We start from the raw sequence: 20,257 nt of genomic DNA on the forward strand, positions 1-20,257 counted from the left end.
GTGGGTTGGTCTTCATGACCCTTCTTCAATGACACAGTGGTCTTTACAGGGCATGTGTCTTTTATAAATCAAGGTATTACCAAGACCCTGTAGAACATACACTACATGACCAAAAGTATGTGGACACCTGCTCGTCAAACATTTAATTCCATAATCACGGGCATTGATATGGAGTTGTTCCCCCTTTTGCTGCTATAACAGCCTCCACTCTTCTGGGAAGGCTTTCCACTAGATGTTGCAACATTGCTGCGGCGACTTGCTTCCATTCAGCCACAAGAGCATAAGTGAGGTCGGGCACTGACGTTGGGCGGTTAGGCCTGGCTCGCATTCGCTGTTCCATTTCATCCCAATGGCGTTTGATGGGCATGAGGTCAGGGCTCTGTGCAGGCCAGTCAAGTTCTACCACATGGATCTCAAACCACTTCTATATAGACCTCGCTTTGTGCATGGGGCCATTGCATGATACAGGAATGGGCCTTCGCCAAACTGTTGCCACAACGTTGGAAGCACAGAATGTCTATAATGTCATTGTATGCTGTAGCGTTAAGATTTCCTTTCATGTTTTCTTTTAAATCCACAATTTGGATCCCTCCACAGACTCAGAGGATCTAGCTATTTTTTATAACCTCTTTGGATTACAACCAAATTATGATAAGTGAACTATATTACTTATTGGATAAAAAAAAGACAATTTTTACATTACCGTGCAGTTTACCAATAAAATGGTCTGAGAGTGAAGTTGACTTACTCAGTATTCATATTCTAAAAGAAAGAAATGATCTCAATACAATTCATTTGGATATTAAGTTAGCAAAAATAGATAAGATCTTGCTACCATGGAAAGGAAAATACCTGTATATTTGTGTAAAAATCACCCTGATTAACTCTTTAGTCATATCCCAGTTTACCTACTTGCCTATGGCCTTGCCTACATCTAGCGACTTGTTTTTAAAAATTATATGAGCAAAAAATATTCCATTTGGAACAGCAGGCAAGACAAAATTAAACAGGCCTATTTATTTAATGTATATGAAATCAGAAGGCAGAAATTATTAAATATTAAAGCATTAGACCTCTCAAAGTCCTCAGTCAAACAAAATATACTAAAATTCAAACTGGTTCTCTAGCGGACTCGTAAGAATGTTGCACCTTAAGAATGGCCTTTTCCCCTTTATTCAGATTACCTCTCACTCTCGGTTATTTGAAAGTGAAATCTACAAAATATAGTTCTTTTTAACACACACCATAGAAAGTTGGTTGATTTTCAGTATAGTCCACCAGAAAAGACAACAAATATTATGCTTAAACTCAAATGATAAAAATATATATAAAAGTTACAAAAATTGTATAATCTGGTCCTCCCGAGTGGCACAGCAGTCTAAGGTTCAATCCCAGGTTGTGTCACAGAAGGCTGTGACCGGGAGACCCATGAGGCGGTGCACAATTGGCTCAGCGTCGTCCGGGTTAGAGGAGGGTTTGGCCGGCTAGGATTTCCTTGTCCCATCACGTTCTAGCGACTGCTTGTGGCGGGCCGGGGACCTGCAAGCTGACTTTGGTTGCTAGTTGGACGGTGTTTCCTCCGACACATTGGTGCGGCTGGCTTCCAAGTTCAGTGAGCAGTGTGTCAAGAAGCTGTGCGGCTTGGCAGGGTCGTGTTTCGGAGGACGCATGGCTCATGACCCTTGCCTCTTCAGAGTCCGTATGGGAGTTGGCTCATGACCCTTGCCTCTCCCGAGTCCGTAAGGGAGTTGCAGCGATGGGACACGACTAACTACTAATTGGATATCACAAAATTGGGGTGAAAAAGGGGGTATAAGTTGACACACACGCAGCTAAAAAAAACATATGGAATTGTCTGCTCTACTCAAAATTACAACCAACTAATTACAGCATTACCACAAAAATGGTAGAGGCAAGTGGAAGAAGTAAGGGAACTTGTCTGTCGGCCCTGCATTAAAGCCCAAAATGGTTAAAGAAAATTGGTAGAAATAAAAAAGTCATACTAGTTTAATTTAAGGACCAAAAAATGGACAGCTTTGGTAAATAGATTGAATGCAAAATATTTGAATAGAGATTTTCAAAGTACCGATTCCATGGCACACGAAACAACGCGGGATCCAACACTTACAGTGGAGTTTTTCAATTTAAATCATACAAAATTCTTGCAACCAATAGAATGTTATACAGTGGGGCAAAAAAGTATTTAGTCAGCCACCAATTGTGCAAGTTCTCCCACTTAAAATGATGAGAGAGGCCTGTAATTTTCATCATAGGTACACTTCAACCTATGACAGACAAAATGAGAAAAAAAAATCCAGAAAATCACATTGTAGGATTTTTAATGAATTTATTTGCAAATGATGGTGGAAAATAAGTATTTGGTCAATAACAAAAGTTTATCTCAATACTTTGTTATATACCCTTTGTTGGCAATGACAGAGGTCAAACGTTTTCTGTAAGTCTTCACAAGGTTTTCACACACTGTTGCTGGTATTTTGGCCCATTCCTCCATGCAGATCTCCTCTAGAGCAGTGATGTTTTGGGGCTGTTGCTGGGCAACACAGACTTTCAACTCCCTCCAAAGATTTTCTATGGGTTTGAGATCTTGAGACGGGCTAGGCCACTCCAGGACCTTGAAATGCTTCTTACGAAGCCACTCCTTCGTTGCCCGGGCGGTGTGTTTGGGATCATTGTCATGCTGAAAGACCCAGCCACGTTTCATCTTCAATGCCCTTGCTGATGGAAGGAGGTTTTCACTCAAAATCTCACGATACATGGCCCCATTCATTCTTTCCTTTACACGGATCAGTCGTCCTGGTCCCTTTGCAGAAAAACAGCCCCAAAGCATGATGTTTCCACCCCCATGCTTCACAGTAGGTATGGTGTTCTTTGGATGCAACTCAGCATTCTTTGTCCTCCAAACACGACGAGTTGAGTTTTTACCAAAAAGTTCTATTTTGGTTTCATCTGACCATATGACATTCTCCCAATCTTCTTCTGGATCATCCAAATGCTCTCTAGCAAACTTCAGACGGGCCTGGACATGTACTGGCTTAAGCAGGGGGACACGTCTGGCACTGCAGGATTTGAGTCCCTGGCGGCGTAGTGTGTTACTGATGGTAGACTTTGGTCCCAGCTCTCTGCAGGTCATTCACTAGGTCCCCCCGTGTGGTTCTGGGATTTTTGCTCACCGTTCTTGTGATCATTTTGACCCCACGGGGTGAGATCTTGCGTGGAGCCCCAGATCGAGGGAGATTATCAGTGGTCTTGTATGTCTTCCATTTCCTAATAATTGCTCCCACAGTTGATTTCTTCAAACCAAGCTGCTTACCTATTGCAGATTCAGTCTTCCCAGCCTGGTGCAGGTCTACAATTTTGTTTCTGGTGTCCTTTGACAGTTCTTTGGTCTTGGCCATAGTGGAGTTTGGAGTGTGACTGTTTGAGGTTGTGGACAGGTGTCTTTTATGCTGATAACAAGTTCAAACAGGTGCCATTTATACAGGTAACGAGTGGAGGACAGAGGAGCCTCTTAAAGAAGAAGTTACAGGTCTGTGAGAGCCAGAAATCTTGCTTGTTTGTAGGTGACCAAATACTTATTTTCCACCATCATTTGCAAATAAATTCATTAAAAATCCTACAATGTGATTTTCTGGATTTTTTTTTCTCATTTTGTCTGTCATAGGTTGAAGTGTACCTATGATGACAATTACAGGCCTCTTTCATCTTTTGAAGTGGGAGAACTTGCACAATTGGTGGCTGACTAAATAATTTTTGGGGGGACACAATCATGCCAGCTCCGCGGATTTATCTGCGAAGAGACTCATTAGATAATTTGTTTTGAAACGGTCCATATGTAGCTTGTTTTTGGTCACAGGTTCAGGAATGGCTGAAGAATTGCAACATTTACCTGGAGCTAACTCTGCAATAGCACTGTTGGGTGATTTTAAAAAGTAATTCAATCAATAATACTTTTAGAATTAAAAAAAAATCTTTAATTTACCATCTGTAGAAACTATGAGAATAGAAAGGTTCAGAACTTTTGTGAAACATCACAGCACAGTTGAAAAATATATGGCAAATAGATATCATAACCGGATGGTCTTCAGAGATACAGTTGAAGTCGGAAGTTTACATACACTCAGGTTGGAGTCATTAAAACTCCACAAATTTCTTGTTAACAAACTATAGTTTTGGCAAGTCGGTTAGGACATCTACTTTGAGCATGACACAAGTCATTTTTCCAACAATTGTTTACAGATTATTTCAACATTCACTGTATCACTATTCCAGTGGGTCAGAAGTTTACATACACCAAGTTGACTGTGCCTCTAAACAGCTTGGAAAATTCCAGAAAATGTCATGGCTTCAGAAGCTTCTGATTGACTAAAATTATGTCAATTAGCCTATTGGAGGTGTACCTGTGGATGTATTTCAAGGCCTACCTTCAAACTCAGTGCCTCTTTGCTTGACATCATTGGAAAATCAAAAGAAATCAGCCAAGACCTCAGAATTTTTTTTGTAGACCTCCACAAGTTTGGTTCATCCTTGGGAGCAATTTCCAAACGCATGAAGGTATAAATACCATGGGACCACGCAGCAATCATACCTCTCAGGAAGGAGACCGTTCTGTCTCCTAGAGATGAACGCACTTTGGTGCGAAAAGTGCAAATCAATCCCAAAACAACAGCAAAGGACCTTTTGAAGGTGCTGGAGGAAACAGATACAAAAGTATCTATATCCACAGTAAAACAAGTCCTATACCGACATAACCTGAATGGCCGCTCAGCAAGGAAGAAGCCACTGCTCCAAAACGGCCATAAAAAGCCATGGGAACAAAGATTGCACTTTTTGGAGAAATGTCCTCTGGTCTGATGAAACAAAAACAGAACTGTTTGACCATAATTACCAACGTTATGTTTAGAGGAAAAAGGGGGAGCCGAAGAACACCATCCCAACTGTGAAGCACAGGGGTGGCAGCATCATGTTGTGGGGGTGCTGTGCTGCAGGAGGGACTGGTGCACTTCACAAAATACATGGCATCATGAGGGAGGAAAATTATGTGGATATTTTGAAGCAACATCTCAAGACATCAGTCTGGAAGTTAAAGCTTGGTCGTAAATGGGTCTTCCAAATGGACAATGACCCCAAGCATACTTCCAAAGTTGTGGCAAAATGGCTTAAGAACAACAAAGTCAAGGTATTGGAGTGGCCATCACAAAGCCCTGACCTCAATCCTATAGAAAATTTGTGGGCAGAACTGAGAAAGCGAGCAAGGAGGCCTTCAACCTGACTCAGTTACACCATCTGTCAGAAGGAATGGGCCAAAATTCACCCATCTTATTGTGGGAAGCTTGTGGAAGGCTACCTGAACGTTTGACCCAAGTTAAACAATTTAAAGGCAATGCTACCAAATACTAATTGAGTGTATGTAAACTTCTGACCCACTGGGAATGTGATGAAAGAAATAAAAGCTGAAATAAATCATTCTCTACTATTATTCTGACATTTCTCATTCTTAAAATAAAGTGGTGATCCTAACTGACCTAAAACAGGGAGTTTTTACTAGGATTAAATGTGAGGAATTGTGAAAGCCAAATACATTTAAACTCAGGTTAACGCAGGAGGGGCTTCGGGACAAGTCTCTGAATGTCCTTGAGTGGCCCACTCAGAGGCCGAACTTGAACCCTGGAGAGACCTAAAAAACAGCTGTGCAGCAACGCTCCCCATCCAACCTGACAGAGCTTGAGAGGATCTGCAAAGAAGAATCTGGAGTCAATCTGACTTATGGTTCATGAGAAGATTAAGTATTTTTTGCATTAGCATAAGTGCTAACGTGGATCTATAGGTACAGTCCGGCCATACAGTATTTGAATACAGAAAAAGAAAATCTCAAAACCATTAAGCGACTGATGTAATTAGTCTATATACACAAAATCTGGAATGAATATGGCATATGGTTCATGAGAAGATGATTTTGAGCATTAGCGTTAAATATGAAAATAATTAGTTGTTGATTTCTCAAAAAACATGGAAACTAACAAGAAATTCAGTGTGGTTCATTTTAGGGACGTCCATGATAGCGATGACACGTTTCAAGTTGATAGGCCACTATGGAAGTGGATTTACAGTGGTTTAAATGGACACAAATCAGATGTCTCAATAACTCAGCCATTTGACCAAACTCAGCCTTTTGACCAATCCCTTAGTTTGAAAAAGCTAAGTTTGGAGAAGTACTATGGTCCTACATTCCAAATTGAGTCAGCTTTTTTATGATTATTTAAAGCATTAGTTTTACATAGTCAAATTTGATTGTTAAGGTTCCTTATTTTTGAAGATAAATGCCAAACTTAACACAGTTCATCATGGTAATGTTCATGATACGTTTTTCAAAAGTAAAAAAAATAGTGTCCAAGATGGAGGAAAATCTATCCTGACGGACATTATGGGTCCTTGAGGAGAATTTGTTCAGGATGAGGAGACGCCTACATTTTGTTTTTTTGAAAGACACCTACATACAAGGTTTCAAGTGTTTAGGTCAAACGGGCCACCGGATATGAGGGTTTAAGTGAGACTGCTTATAACAGTGCCACCTTTAGGCCAATTGGTAGTTGGCCTGTAGTTTCTGTGTGCCAAACTCGAAATCAAAGTAACCAATCTATGTGAGTTCGCTGTGAACTCCTAATAATTAGCCAGACACATCAATAGTTATTTCTTAAATACTTTATACAAAATTAATACATTGTAATGTACACATTTTAATGATCAATACCATGATTTTTCCAGTTGCAAAATACAAATAAAACTTCACAAAAGTCCAGTTACTTGGACATACAACACGTGCTAACTAACTATTGTAGTGATTTAATTATAGTGCAATGCTTCACAAGATTAAAAAAAAAATGTATAAAAAAAATGTAATAAAACGATAAAAAGTGAACACTTGCACAGCTTGGCACAAGGAACATGTATGTTAGTGGCAGTGCCCTCCTTAGAAGTAGACATTTTCCCCTAAATCAACAGCCCAAAAGATGTATTCACATTGGTACTGTATACTGCATATAAAGCCCAGATATAGCTTTAACAGTGTGTGATGTTGCAGTTTTCTTCTTTTTGTGAACATCAAACTGACTATTATTGTATGGACAACGGCAGTGTTACTTGACAAATAGCAAAATATTTTTTTTAGGCGTGATATGTTCAATTTTCTCTCTCCTTATTTCTATCAGGGATATGACAGGCATGCATTACCCCTTACTGTGTATACTGTAGATCCAATAGAACTCATGATACAGTACTGAACATCTCCACATCATTCCAACATTTTTTAAGAGGGATCAAAACAGAAAACAAAAATATAAATACTATATCTAAGAAAATTACTACATCTAAACGAAAAATATAAATCCTCCAATACAATTAAAAACAAAAATAAAGTAACAGCAATAAGGAAAATCACATTGACAATATCAGTCTGATACGGTTGATTTAGGTCAAATTGACCAACCCTCTGCATCGTTGTGAGACAAAAGAAATACACAGAAAATGGGGGGGTAAAAACATGTATATAGAAATCTTCTATTATCACCAATGTAAGGCCACTCAGAGATACAAGGAAACATAGTTGGAAAATATTTGGAAACCCAGGGCTTGGACTGCCTTTTCCTAGCCTCGTTACGAACTATACGAGGCTAGCCTTTCCCTCATCTGAGATGAAAATCGTTTAAACTCCTCTGGTCCCAAAAGACCCTCTAGGTTCAGTTAGTATCTGTAGGGTCCTGCTAGAAAACTGCAGTAAAAAGCCATTCAAAACCACTTTGAAAACTATACTCAAACAACATCTAGCAGCCCTCTGTTTGCAAAGTAGACCAGACTCTACATATGGATTAAATACATAAAAACTATAAATAAAATGGCTGTCATTGAGGGTTGGCAACATTAGCCAAATGTTTGTAAAATGTTGTATTCAACGGGGTTATTTAGCAGTGATTACTAAGTTCAAGACAGGGCCCTACATACACCATTGCCGTTTTTAATGTAAGAAGCAATAGTCCATATTAAAAAGTGCTCACCACTCTCTATCCTTAAAAGGAAGTTTCTCTCTGGATAGAAGGCAGCCCTTGCGTTAAGAACATTTATGACAATTTAGACTAAAAAGTATTACAGTAATTCTCATTCAAAGTGCATTGTTAACACTGTATGGGACTAATGGGTTATGAATAGGAGCCCAATACCTGACAAGGCACACAACTTTACAAACCCTTTACATTGAGTGCTGTTGCCATTACAGTACCTCCTGTCAAAAAATAGGGGGGAGACTCAAACATAAAACTCACTTCAGAACCACCACATGGCACTAATTCCAATACAAAAAAAACACACTTCACTTTTCTAAGGGAAAAAATTGGATTTTTACACTATAATTAGGAGTAGGGTACTTGACATGTGGTAGAAGTCCAAACGATAGAAACCAGGTGAATCTACTTCGACCAAAACACCAACAATGACATCCTGCGTTTGGACCCTAATAGTGGCATCAATGATGTGAACATGGATCCTGAAGAACACTAGAGAGATTGAGGAAGATAAACAGCTTTCTACTACAGTTACAGTTTTGTGTCTGAACTTCACACATTCACAGCTTCTAAAGTGTAAGGCATCAAACATATGGCCACAGTTGGGGGGTATTGCACATGAACACTAGGGGGGATTGTGGGGTGAGGGGGAGACCCCGTACTGAAGTACATACAGGCTGGCAGGAATTGATTGGCATATAGCGTCCATGGCATGTCCATAGTGCCAGACTGGCCGACCCACAGTAAGTACAATATCGTGTGAGATTGTGTCTAATAACCATTGAGAGAGAGAGAGAAACTAACTACGTATGTGTAGGAGATAGTGAGTGAGGAACACAAAAGGGGAGTCTGAGAAACACAGTGAGTGACAATGTGATGGTGAACCAGTGTCCATCAAACAGCCAGTAGCAGCCAGGGGACATTATTAGTCCAAAGTAGTAGTAGTCAAAGTGCTCCTATTACTTCCCACTTTACTAGAGGCCCTTCACACCCCTCCCCTCCTTCAGGGAGACCTCATCTGCCCTCCTCCTCAGAGCGTATCTCAGACTTGAGCTTGACGAACTCCTTGGCCACCTCGTCGTTGGAGCGCTGGGAGAGGATGCGCATGGCGGTGAGGCCTGTCTCGTCCATGGTGACACGCTGACCCAGGGGGCACCAGCACGCCACACTGCCCTTCTCTGCCACATCCCGCAGCTGCATCACAGCCATGCCCACCACCCGATCGGCACGGCCAAAACAGTAGTCCTTCACACACATCTGCAGCTCGTAGCACTCAAAGCCATCCTCATTACCTAGGATACTGAGGAGACATGGAAGAGGGGAGGGAGAGAGATCATTTCTTACACTTTTTTTTTTTTTACAATGAGCAATGGCTATTTCAAGGGACTACATATGGATCATTGTAGGCAGCAGGCTACTGTACTATTGCTTGGCTCTGCACTCACAAGTGAAAGGTCTCGTTGAACTTGGGCGCCCAGCTGTTGTTCTTGGACTTGGATTGGAACTTGCGCTTCTTGTCACTGAGGTGGGGTCCAATCATGGTGATCTCCACAAAGGGCCGGAACATCCCAGACGTCTGCCACTTCAGATCATTGGCTCCCACCACTGGTACAACGAGGAAGGAGATAAGTTTGTTTGTTGGGAGACACAGAGAAAAGGGTTTATTGGAGTCATTTTTTCCTTAACTCTACAAATATACAAACCTTTGACAGTGACTTTGTGCTCCCCAGTACCAGGGTGGGTGAATAGGTCGATCTGAATGGATATTTCTCCCACCGGCTTGTCCACTCCTGACCCTAGCGCACACAGATGGAAACAAGACATTATCTTCCAGTGGTAGTCAGTGTGATTATAGATACCAGTAGTATCCTTTAGGGAGGAGGAGGAGAGGGTATGGGTAGGGTCATACAACCAGGAGGAGGAGCAGTCAAGGTTGGTGTTTGGGGCAAACTCACCCACAGGGGCAGGTGGGAGGGGGTTTATGTGCACAGAGTAAAGGAGACCGGGGTTGTTAGCACATGCTATCCATTAACAGCACCACCTACCCCTGGAGGGTTGTATTTTTTCGTTGGGAGTTAACCTAATACCCTTCCCATTGTGCACTGGTGAGGAGGCAGCAGAAAAGATCACAAGAGGGAAGACAAATAAGCAAAGAAAGTGTCAAATGGCAGCAGTGAGTCATTTTAGAGTTAGACAAATCACAGCACACACAGAACAGTCACAGAGCCAGTGAAAGTTTGTTTCTAGGTACGTAACAGAGGCACACACAGTATTTAGGTGATAGATCAACTTCAAGCCCAATACTAAATAGAACAGTGCTCAAGAGGGAGCCTCTGGTGACCAATGGTGGCAAAGCAGGGGAGAAGCAAAGGTCTTATTTTATGACTAATGTATTTAGTTAGACACAATAGGAAGCAGACTGATGCTATTGTGTGTGCGCATGCACGCTGCCTCACCTTGTGTGTGTTGTGTTGTGACAAAGGTCTTGATGAGCGTGTCTGTGGTCTGTGTGTAGAGGGACAAAGCGTGGCGTAGTGAGGTCAACTCAGGACTCTTCTCCAGGAACGCCTTCTTCAGACCGTTCCCTCCTGCATGGAAGTATTGCTGCAGAAGAGTGCGAGAGAGCGAGATGAAGGTTTGATTCCCTACTATACAATGAATGAGGCCTGTAATTAAAGGATCAGAAACACAGTCCCCTCATCATCTAAGTAGTAACTTTACCACAGGTGTATGTTTGCCTATAAACTGAAACAAACTTTGATTGTGTCCAGTGCTATATCCATGACAGCACACTGTTTAGGTGTCAGGCTTTTGGCCTCTCCTGCCATGTGATCCTTGAGCTTGGAGAGCTGCCCCAGTTCCTTGGCTGCAGACAGGATCTGAGCCCCCTGAGGAGAGGAATACACATAACATTAGGTGACGGTGTGTTTGGAGTAGAGAGTCGTGAGGAAACGGGCCAGGTTTGAGGGTAAATGTTAGGAGGGTGTTAGGCCTTACGAATGTGTCGTTGCCTTGGGGCAGGACGATGGTTTTCTCCAGGCTGCTCATTACAATCCTCCACAGCTCTTTCAGAACCCGCTTTAGAACAGTCTTCTCACATGCTGTGGCAAACAGCGTTAACCTGCATAGACACACACGGACGTTTAATGAGACAACACATACAGCAAATCAACAAATACACAATCACGGAACATACTGACAAAAACAACTTTGACTTCAGAGGGAATGCACCAAAATGGACGCCACCAAATCAGCAGCCAATACAGAAGCAGGAGGGATCCACTCACTTTGAATCCAGGAAGTCCATAAGTGGCCGTAGCATGTTGTCCGAGTCGGCCTCCACCATGTTGCGGCTGTTGGTGTTGACTGGGCCCTTGATCTGGTACAGCAGACAGGCCATCTGTCTCATACAGTCATCAATACGGACCTGGAAACTACAGGAGAAAGGAGCCACATGGGTTAGGGTTCAGAGCCAAAATGGACTCCATATACTACAGACTGAAGCTGTGTGCATGAGTCCACAGTAGAAACATTATGAGTGACATAGTATGGGGAGAGTGTTCATGTTGGAATCCTGGGACTGTGTGGGAGCATGTGTGTACCTGTTTCCAAACGTAGTACTCAGCTCATCCAGCACATTGTTCAGCTTGACCTGAAGCTCATTCAGGAGGTCACTGGCTTCTGTGTCCAGCTGCATACAAACAGGCAAACACACAGATAGTCAGACAGACGCAGAGAAGCACACAGAGACAGTGTAATAAGTCTGAGTACAGATTTTTTTTTGTAAAACAGTTAAGCATGATTCTCAAAAACCATAGATATGGGGGAAAACAGCAACATAATTCCCTTTGATGCCAGATAATACACATACTGTAAAGTATGCGAATTGCAAGCCAAAGTAGAGCACACACAATAATCCAGCAGCAATGGAGAAAACGTGTTATTTTGCTTTTTGCCAGAAGATGAACAAGCATGGCAAGAAAAGGCAATGGTCACTCAAACATTGTTTTCAGAGAAACTGTGAAAAATGTTTGACTGAAGTAGCGAGATTCCCTATACTTGCAATGTCACTGCTACTTCTCTTCCAGTTAGTTAGTCATTGTTATTAGAGCCAACACTCCTGTAGACTAACCCACCTTTTTGTCGGTAATAATCACCACCTTCAAAGAAAGCAGATGAAAGAAAATGGCGGTTTAATATGACAGCAGATTCATTGACTCAGAAGTATATCCTATTGGAGGACCACCAGGGGTCACAATGTGTCCCGTATCTACAACCACAGCATCAGTCTGACAGAAACCATCTCACAGAGGCCTAAAGCAACCCCAGCCAGACAGATGACAACATGATGTGGCCCATTAAGCTAATGCTTCAATAGGCCAGCTGATACATGGACTGCCAGGGACTAGACTACATGTCTAGATTCCAGACAAGAATATAGGACAGCTGTAGGGGAGACTACTGAAGGAGTTCTGCACCAGTGGATACGAGGAGGGCTTACAGGGGCTATAGGGAGAGATTGAGTATGTTTTTCATGAGCCTCCTGTACGTGTGTATACTGCTGAGTAAGTGACAAGTGAGAGTGATAGTGTTAGTGGAGATGGGCACTGATGATGTCACATCCTTACTACACTCACCTTCTCCTCGTCTTTCTTTTCAGGCTATCAGAGAACGGCAGGGGGAAAAAAGGAGATGACCGTATTTATTGCTGTCTTGTATCAAGAGCTAGTATGAGATAAAAACTAGAAATACATGGCAAATATCTGATGGTGCTACAAAATAATATTGTACCAATTGGGAAATGTGTTGACCAATGAACCAGTGACATTTTTGTGAGCAGCATAGCTACCGCTCAACTATACAACCCAGGGAGAAAGGCACAAACTCTAACCCACCTTTTCCTCTGGGGGTGCATCCATCTTTGAGAGAAGTAAAAAAAACAAAAAAAACTGTAAAATGTGTCTTTTGTTGCAATAACTAAAGTACGGACCAGCAACAGACCCAACTAGTACTAACAGCAGGAGAAGATTTAGGATAATAGACTTAACCAAAAGACAAAATTGTAAAAAGATGTGCAGTAAACCTTTGCATACATACTGTAGGACTACATACTGTATGTATGCAACACTTGTTTGTAATGAACCCACCTTCTCTTTGTCAGTCTATTGAAAACAAAAGAAAAGGGAAAATAACTAAATCATTAAACTGCATAGTAGTCTGAAAGTAAATGAAGTTGTGGGAAGGAGATGTCTGTGTAATGGAGCGCAAGACAGCTGCACTTGGATTTAGAGAACAGGTAAGGGACAACAGTACCTTAGTCATATAGGGGAAGAGTGTTGCACCAAACAGATGACCAGTGAAAAACCCAACAAGATCAAAGTTACCCCGGTAACGATGGTGGTGTCCATTCCCACCATGAGAAGGCACAATGACGTGGCGAATACGAGTGTGACCACCACTACGTGAGTGGAGAGATGGGCAGTGAGTGGGAATGACGATATGTAACCATGACGATATCAGTGACAGTGTGTCACTGACACAACCTCTACTACACCAACAAACCTCAACCTGCTCCTCCTCAACCACCTCCTCCTCCACACTTTCCTGGAGGGTTGGAGTGAGACAGAACACAAAACATACTGTGAACCTCCAGCCGGAGGCAGAACGGTTGATACACCCTCAGAGAACTGATTGATACACTGAGTCGGTTTACAAGTTACATCAGCCGACCATGTCAACAATGACAGCAGTATCAGACAGTACAGTATCATGTTCTGTATTTACAGTGCATTCGGAAAGTATTCAGACGTCTTCCCCTTTTCCACATTTTGTTACGTTACAACCTTATTCTAAAATTGTTTAAATAAACAATTTCCTCAACAATCTACACTCAATACCCCATAATGACAAAGCGAAAACAGGTTTAGAAATTTGTGCAAATGTAAAAATAAAAAACAGAAATACCTTATTTACATAAGTATTCAGACCCTTTGCTATGAACTCGAAATTGAGCTCAGGTGCATCCTGTTTCAATTGATCATTCTTGACATGTTTCTACAACTTGATTGGCGTCCACCTGTGGTAAATTCTGTCTATATAAGGTCCCTCAGTTGACAGTGCATGTCAAAGCAAAAACCAAGCCATGAGGTCGAAGGAATTGTCCATAGAGTTCCGAGACAGGATTGTGTCGAGGCACAGATCTGGGGAAGGGTACCAGCATTGAAGATCCCCAAGAAAACAGTGGCATCCATCATTCTTAAATGGAAGTAGTTTGGAACCACCAAGACTCTTCCTATAGCTGGCTGCCCAGCCCAAATGAGCAATCGGGGGAGAAGGGCCTTCTTCAGGGAGGTGACCAAAAACCCAATGGTCACTGACAGCTCCAGAGTTCCTCTGTGGAGATGGGAGAACCTTCCAGGAGGACAACCATCTCTGCAGCACTCCACCAATCAGGCCTGTATGGTAGAGTGGCCAGAAGGAAGCCGCTCCTCAGTAAAAGGCACATGACAGCCCGCTTGGAGTTTGCCAAAAGGCACCTAAAGACTCCGACCATGAGAAACAAGATTATCTGGTCTGATGAAACCAAGATTGAACTCTTTGGCCTTAATGCCAAGTCTCACGTCTGGAAGAAAACTGACACAATCCCTACGGTGAAGCATGGTGGTGGCAGCATCATGCTGTGGCAATGTTTTTCAGTATCAGGGACTGGGAAACTAGTCAGGATTGAGAGAAAGATGAACAGAGAGATCCTTGATGAAAACCTGCTCCAGAGCACTCAGGACCTCAGACTGGGTCAAATGTTCACCTTCCAACATGACAACGACCCTAAGCACACAGCCGGGACAAGTCTCTGAATGTCCTTGAGTGGCCCAGCCGGAGCCCGGACTTGAACCCGATCAAACATCTCTGGAGAGACCTGAAAATAGCTGTGCAGTGGCGCTCCCCATCCAACCTTACAGAGCTTGAGAGGATCTGCAGAGAAGAATGGGAGAAACCCCCCAAATACAGGGGTGCCAAGCTTGTAGCGTCATACACAAGAAGACTCAGTGCTGTAATCGCTGCCAAAAGTGCTTCAACAAAGTACTGAGAAAAGGGCCTGAATACTTATGTAAATATGATCCGTTTTCTATTTAATACATTTGCAAAAATGTAAAAAAAAACGTTTTGCTTTGTCATAAGGTACTGTGTGTGTAGACTGATGAGGGAAAAAAATACAATTTAATAAATTTTAGATTAAGGCTGTAGCGTAACAAAATGTGGAAAAAGTCAAGGGGTCTGAATACTTTCCGAATGCACTGTACAGAAAAGGGATCGTCAGTTTTCTATTTGAGTTTCAAAAACAATAGATTTTATATATATATATCTCCATGTACAGAATGTCCATACATGCACATACATAATGTCCTCGTCTTACACCCACCTGCCGCCATTCTATCATTTTGCCCATGTTGCCCTAGGGGGGAAAAAGAGGGGGAAAATGCCCAAGTTTCTTTTATTCCTGCTAACTGCACAAAGTCAGCACCACAGTTTGAAGGTCAGAGTGCTTATAATGAAGACCTGTGTGAAGGATTTCCAGGAATCAGATAAAAAGACATGTGGTAAAAGCAGAATGTTCATTATCAGTCAACGGTTTACGACCATTCCATTATATTGTACAATTTTGAAGATACTGTAGTTTATTTGAGTATTTCTGACTGTCAAAATAAACAAAACATAATTATTATAATTTTTTTTTTTTTTTTAAATTGGTGCTTGTTGACAATGAAACTTGAACAGTGTGTCTTGTTTTTTAAGTGTCTAATTGGTGTTGACAGGCAGAAGAGCGTCAGTCAGCATGTACTGTGAAGTTCCTGTGAACTATTCCTACTGAGCTTCATCTGGGACAACTCAATTCCTAATCACTCCTTCCCTCCCACATCTCCCTCCTTTACAGGAGCCCAGAACAGTCCGCCTTTCAAGTTCATCTCCTCACAGCACGACGCAGAGCTTTGACGACAACATCACGGCTTCACACAACCCCAGGGTTGTGCTTCTTTGAAAACACAGCTCAGATTAAAGTTCCACTCTCTACATTTATTAGATGAACACTGATTGTCTTACCTTAGAAAAACCCAACCACAAGCCATATGCCATTCATCAGCAGTGAACAAACAAACCATTGTGGATACAAGCTTATTCCAGGCACACTTTCACAGCCCCAATAATCTGAAACTGATCCTCTGGGTGCAGAAGTTCTTACCATTACACTTCCATACCCTCAAAAGACTAAAGACTCATCTAATTGGCCACAGGGAACTATCATGTGAGAAATCTAGCTCCAGTAGTTGACTGTCTATGGTTTCACTATGGGGGTTCCTAAAGGCTCTATAGAGGGTGAAGTTATGACCTGCTAGTCAGGGGGAAGGTGAGTTAGACAATACTTAATATGCAACAGGATCTTCAACAACACTTTGGCAACTATCAAACAGCCTCCAACCAAAAGTGAACGAACACCCACCTTCTCGTCCTCTTCCTCATCATCATCCACCTGCTCGTCAATCTTAAGCAGCGAAGGAAACACCCATTTAAAGTCAATTTGTCAAAGTCTAGTGCTACAATTCAGCCATGGGTGCGTAAACTAAAACGAAGGGATTACTAGACCAAACTACAAACTGTTTTACTCAACATCCAAACCACATAATAACTGACTTACTACGCAGTAAGAATGGAACAATCATTCAGAATAAAGCATGTCCTAAACATACTTAACATATAGATACTACATTGTGCTCTTAAGTAGGGATGCTAAACATACTGTAGGGACGGTAATGAAAACCTATAGACCGCACATAGCTTTATGAAGTCTAGGAAATTGATCTAGGGACATAATAGAATCACCAAGGGCATATGTTAATGTAACAGTCTAGTAGTCTACACAGTAAGCACTGGCTGATAGCTGCTATTGATCTAATGCTTTATTCCACATGGCAGGATACTACAGTAGCACACATCCACTTCTCAACTCTAAGTCAAGTGAACCATCTCCCTACCACTGCTTCCGCTTTTGCAATCTGGTACGGAAAGACACAAACAACACGTTCATAATCTTGTCTATGAAGAACAGTCACACACAAAAGCAATTTGAACCACATGTTCACATAGAGCAAAAAGTTGAGGTTCTTCATTTCTCTAGGTGTCATGCCAGAGGAGCACATCATTCACTCCTTTAAATCAAAACCTGCTAACACCAACGGCTGCTCAACCGGCTGCATGAGCCCAGAGATACAATGCGCCTGTCGTCTTCTCCAGGAGGTTCCTGGTGGTCCGGAGCACAGTGAGTATGAACATTTTTCACCCCGATTCCATCTTACCCATCTGTGAAAAAAAGCTATTTGTTATCATCTTTTCCCGTACATAGAGTTGCTGCTTACCTGTTTGGCACCCATGGACTCAAACATCTTCTCCAGCTGGATACGCAACTGCTGCACGTTATTCATCAGTACACAGGGCTACAAAGGGGAAGAGAGCGAGCAATAGAAACAGAGACCATTTAAAGGTTGAAACTCCCTTTGAAAACACTAAGGATACAGTGCATTCGGAAAGTATTCAGACCCCTTGACTTTTTCAACATTTTGTTACGTTACAGCCTTACTCAAATGTCTAAAAACCTGTTTTTCCTTTGTCGTTATGGGGTATTGTATGTAGGGGGAAAAAAACAATTAAATACATTTTAGAATAAGTCTAACGTAACAAAATACGGAAAAAGTCAAGGGGTCTGAATACTTTCCGAATGCACTGTATGTTGTGTAAGGCAGAATATGAAGACTTACGATCTTCTCTTTGTCAGAGTAGGAGGGGAAGCTCTTGGTCAGAATGGCACTGTACTGCAGAAGAACTTTGGCAATAGTCTGTGGGGAGGAAAACAGGTCATTACAGTGTAATTGGAAATATATTATCTCATTCCAACCACTAAATGACTGTCATCCTTTTCTGTTAATGGGAAGTGGCCTTTAACACTGGCTAGAGGCTAGTCTGTTTTTTAGGTAAAGTTAGAGGGTTTGTGAGGTTACTGTCGGGTAATTTTTCTGCACTAGTGCTGGAAAGAGTCCTCTGAAAGTAGGAATGCACTCCCTGAATATATTCTCTGTGATGAAAAACCTCAGTCTCTCTATAGACTGTGCCAGCCCAAGCCCAGCTAGAAAGAACGATTGTCGCATTAGACATTTCTATTTAATGAGAACATATCATATCCAATTCCTTTACACAAATGTTAAAGTCCCCCAGACAATGCTCGGGCTGCTTTTATAGAAATAGGATTTTCTGGGGCCAATATCTGTAATAAGGGTATAGTACTCTAAAATAAGAAAAGCAATGGTAAGGATTTCTCTAAAGGGCAGAGTTGGCTGCTTTCCGAAGAAAATGCAATGGGCGGTCATGATCATTAATCACTTTAATGAGATTTGGGGCTATTTCAAAAGGTTTGAGCAAATGCCAAACTTTTCTCCCAGTAACCAGGTTTCCATCCAACCATTTCATGCGAGTAAAGTACATGTCAGATAAAAAAATGTTGCGACAGGCCTGATGGAAAAGCTCATTTGTCAGTAAACTTTTCAAATGTCGAGAAAACAAAATACACTAGACAAGGTGGGATCTTTGTGTGTCAGTAAAATTAATTGGGCGAGAAATGGCGGGGTAAACGTGGAGTCACGCAATGATATGTTGTGTGGTCCTCACACTACAACTCGGGAAGGCATACAATTTATTAGGCTACAGACTAAATAAATTCTGATAAACTTCAGGGTTGGGCCTCCCGAGTGGCGCAGCGGTCTAAGGTACTGCATCGCAGTGCTTGAGGTGTCACTACAGACCCAGGTTTGATCACAGGCTATGTCACAACCAGCCGTGACCGGGAGTCCCATAGGGAGGCACACGATTGTCCCAGCGTCATCCGGGTTAAGGGATAGTTTGGCTGAGAGGGCTTTAATTGGCTCATGGCGTATTAGCGACTCCTTGTTGCGGGCTGGGCGCCTGCAGGCTGACTTCGGTCGTCAGTTGAATGGTGTTTCCTCTGACACATTGGTGCAGCTGGCTTCCGGGTTAAGTGGGCGGGTGTTAAGAAGCGTGGTTCGGCGGGTCATGTTTTGGAGGACGCATGACTCGACCTTAACCACTCCCTAGTCCGTTGGGGAGTTGCAGCGGTGAGACAAGATGGAAATTGGGGAGAAAAAAAATACAATAATTTAAATTTAAAAAACTTCAAAAAAACATATTTTGACATAACTCTTGCAGAGCTGGTGAATGGTAGCTTTCTGGTCAGAGATCTCATCATATTCAAACACACATTTTTTATGAACAAAACCATTAGATTACGACAGTAATCTAGCCTGGGCTAAAGCAAGAAAATCTTGTTCTGATGCTGATTGGCTTATTTTTAGGCAGTTAAGAAACAAGTGTTCTTTTCTTCTCAGGAAGGCCAAGTCTGAATATTTTATGTCTGTTACCACTGATAACCTGAATGACCCTAGAAAGTTTTGGAATGCTATTAAGTCTATGTCTGGTAACAGTAATGTTAATGAATTACCGTCATGTGTTTTGAAGGACTCTGTTGCTATATATGACAAAACTGAAATGATGAATTGTTTCAATGAGCACTTTGTATCATCTGGTAGGCTGTTTGGTTCAGTGTCCTCTGTCTCTGTACAACCCTGTGTGGATGAACCAGTGTCCTCGGTCTCTGTACAACCCTGTGTGGATGAACCAGTGAGAGCTGGTCAAACTTTTAGCTTTTTTCCCATTCTCAGTGCAGGAGGTGCATAAAGCCCTGAAATCCTTAGATCAAAGAAAGCCTGCAGGTCCTGATCTTTTGGATCCCTGCTTTTTAAATCTGGCAGCTGATTTCATAGCTGAACCACTTACATATCTGTTCAATCTAACCCTGGAATGTAATGAAATTCCAAAGATCTGGAAATCAGCATTTTTAAAAGGGGGAGATCCAACTCTTTTAAATAATTATAGGCCAATCTCAAAGCTGTCACCCCTGGTGAAAATACTTGAAACTCTTGTAAGTGAACAGCTGAAAGAGTTTTTATATACAAGTCTATTTTATCAATGTACCAATCGGACTTCAGGAAGAAGCATAGCACAATTACAGCAGCCATAAAGGTTTTAAATGATATCACTGAAGCCCTTGACAAAAAACTGCACTG

At 42.0% G+C, this 20,257-nt stretch overlaps 1 protein-coding gene across 1 annotated transcript in view; it reads right to left on the reverse strand.

The window, feature by feature from the left end:
- Positions 1-6,702: 6,702 nt before the first annotated feature.
- Positions 6,703-20,257, reverse strand: part of LOC120026177 (protein unc-13 homolog B-like) — a 28,396-nt gene continuing 14,841 nt past the window's right edge. The window contains exons 19-28 of the mRNA XM_038971002.1: positions 17,882-17,959; positions 17,483-17,560; positions 11,675-11,763; positions 11,360-11,506; positions 11,070-11,193; positions 10,829-10,960; positions 10,529-10,676; positions 9,776-9,868; positions 9,518-9,677; positions 6,703-9,372 (exon numbers count right to left, since the gene is read on the reverse strand). Coding sequence (XP_038826930.1) covers positions 9,087-9,372; positions 9,518-9,677; positions 9,776-9,868; positions 10,529-10,676; positions 10,829-10,960; positions 11,070-11,193; positions 11,360-11,506; positions 11,675-11,763; positions 17,483-17,560; positions 17,882-17,959 — 1,335 coding nt within the window. The 3' untranslated portion in view covers positions 6,703-9,086. The remainder of the gene's footprint in view (positions 9,373-9,517; positions 9,678-9,775; positions 9,869-10,528; positions 10,677-10,828; positions 10,961-11,069; positions 11,194-11,359; positions 11,507-11,674; positions 11,764-17,482; positions 17,561-17,881; positions 17,960-20,257) is intronic.

This window comes from Salvelinus namaycush, chromosome 31, assembly GCF_016432855.1.
Source record: "Salvelinus namaycush isolate Seneca chromosome 31, SaNama_1.0, whole genome shotgun sequence".
NCBI lineage: Eukaryota > Metazoa > Chordata > Actinopteri > Salmoniformes > Salmonidae > Salvelinus > Salvelinus namaycush.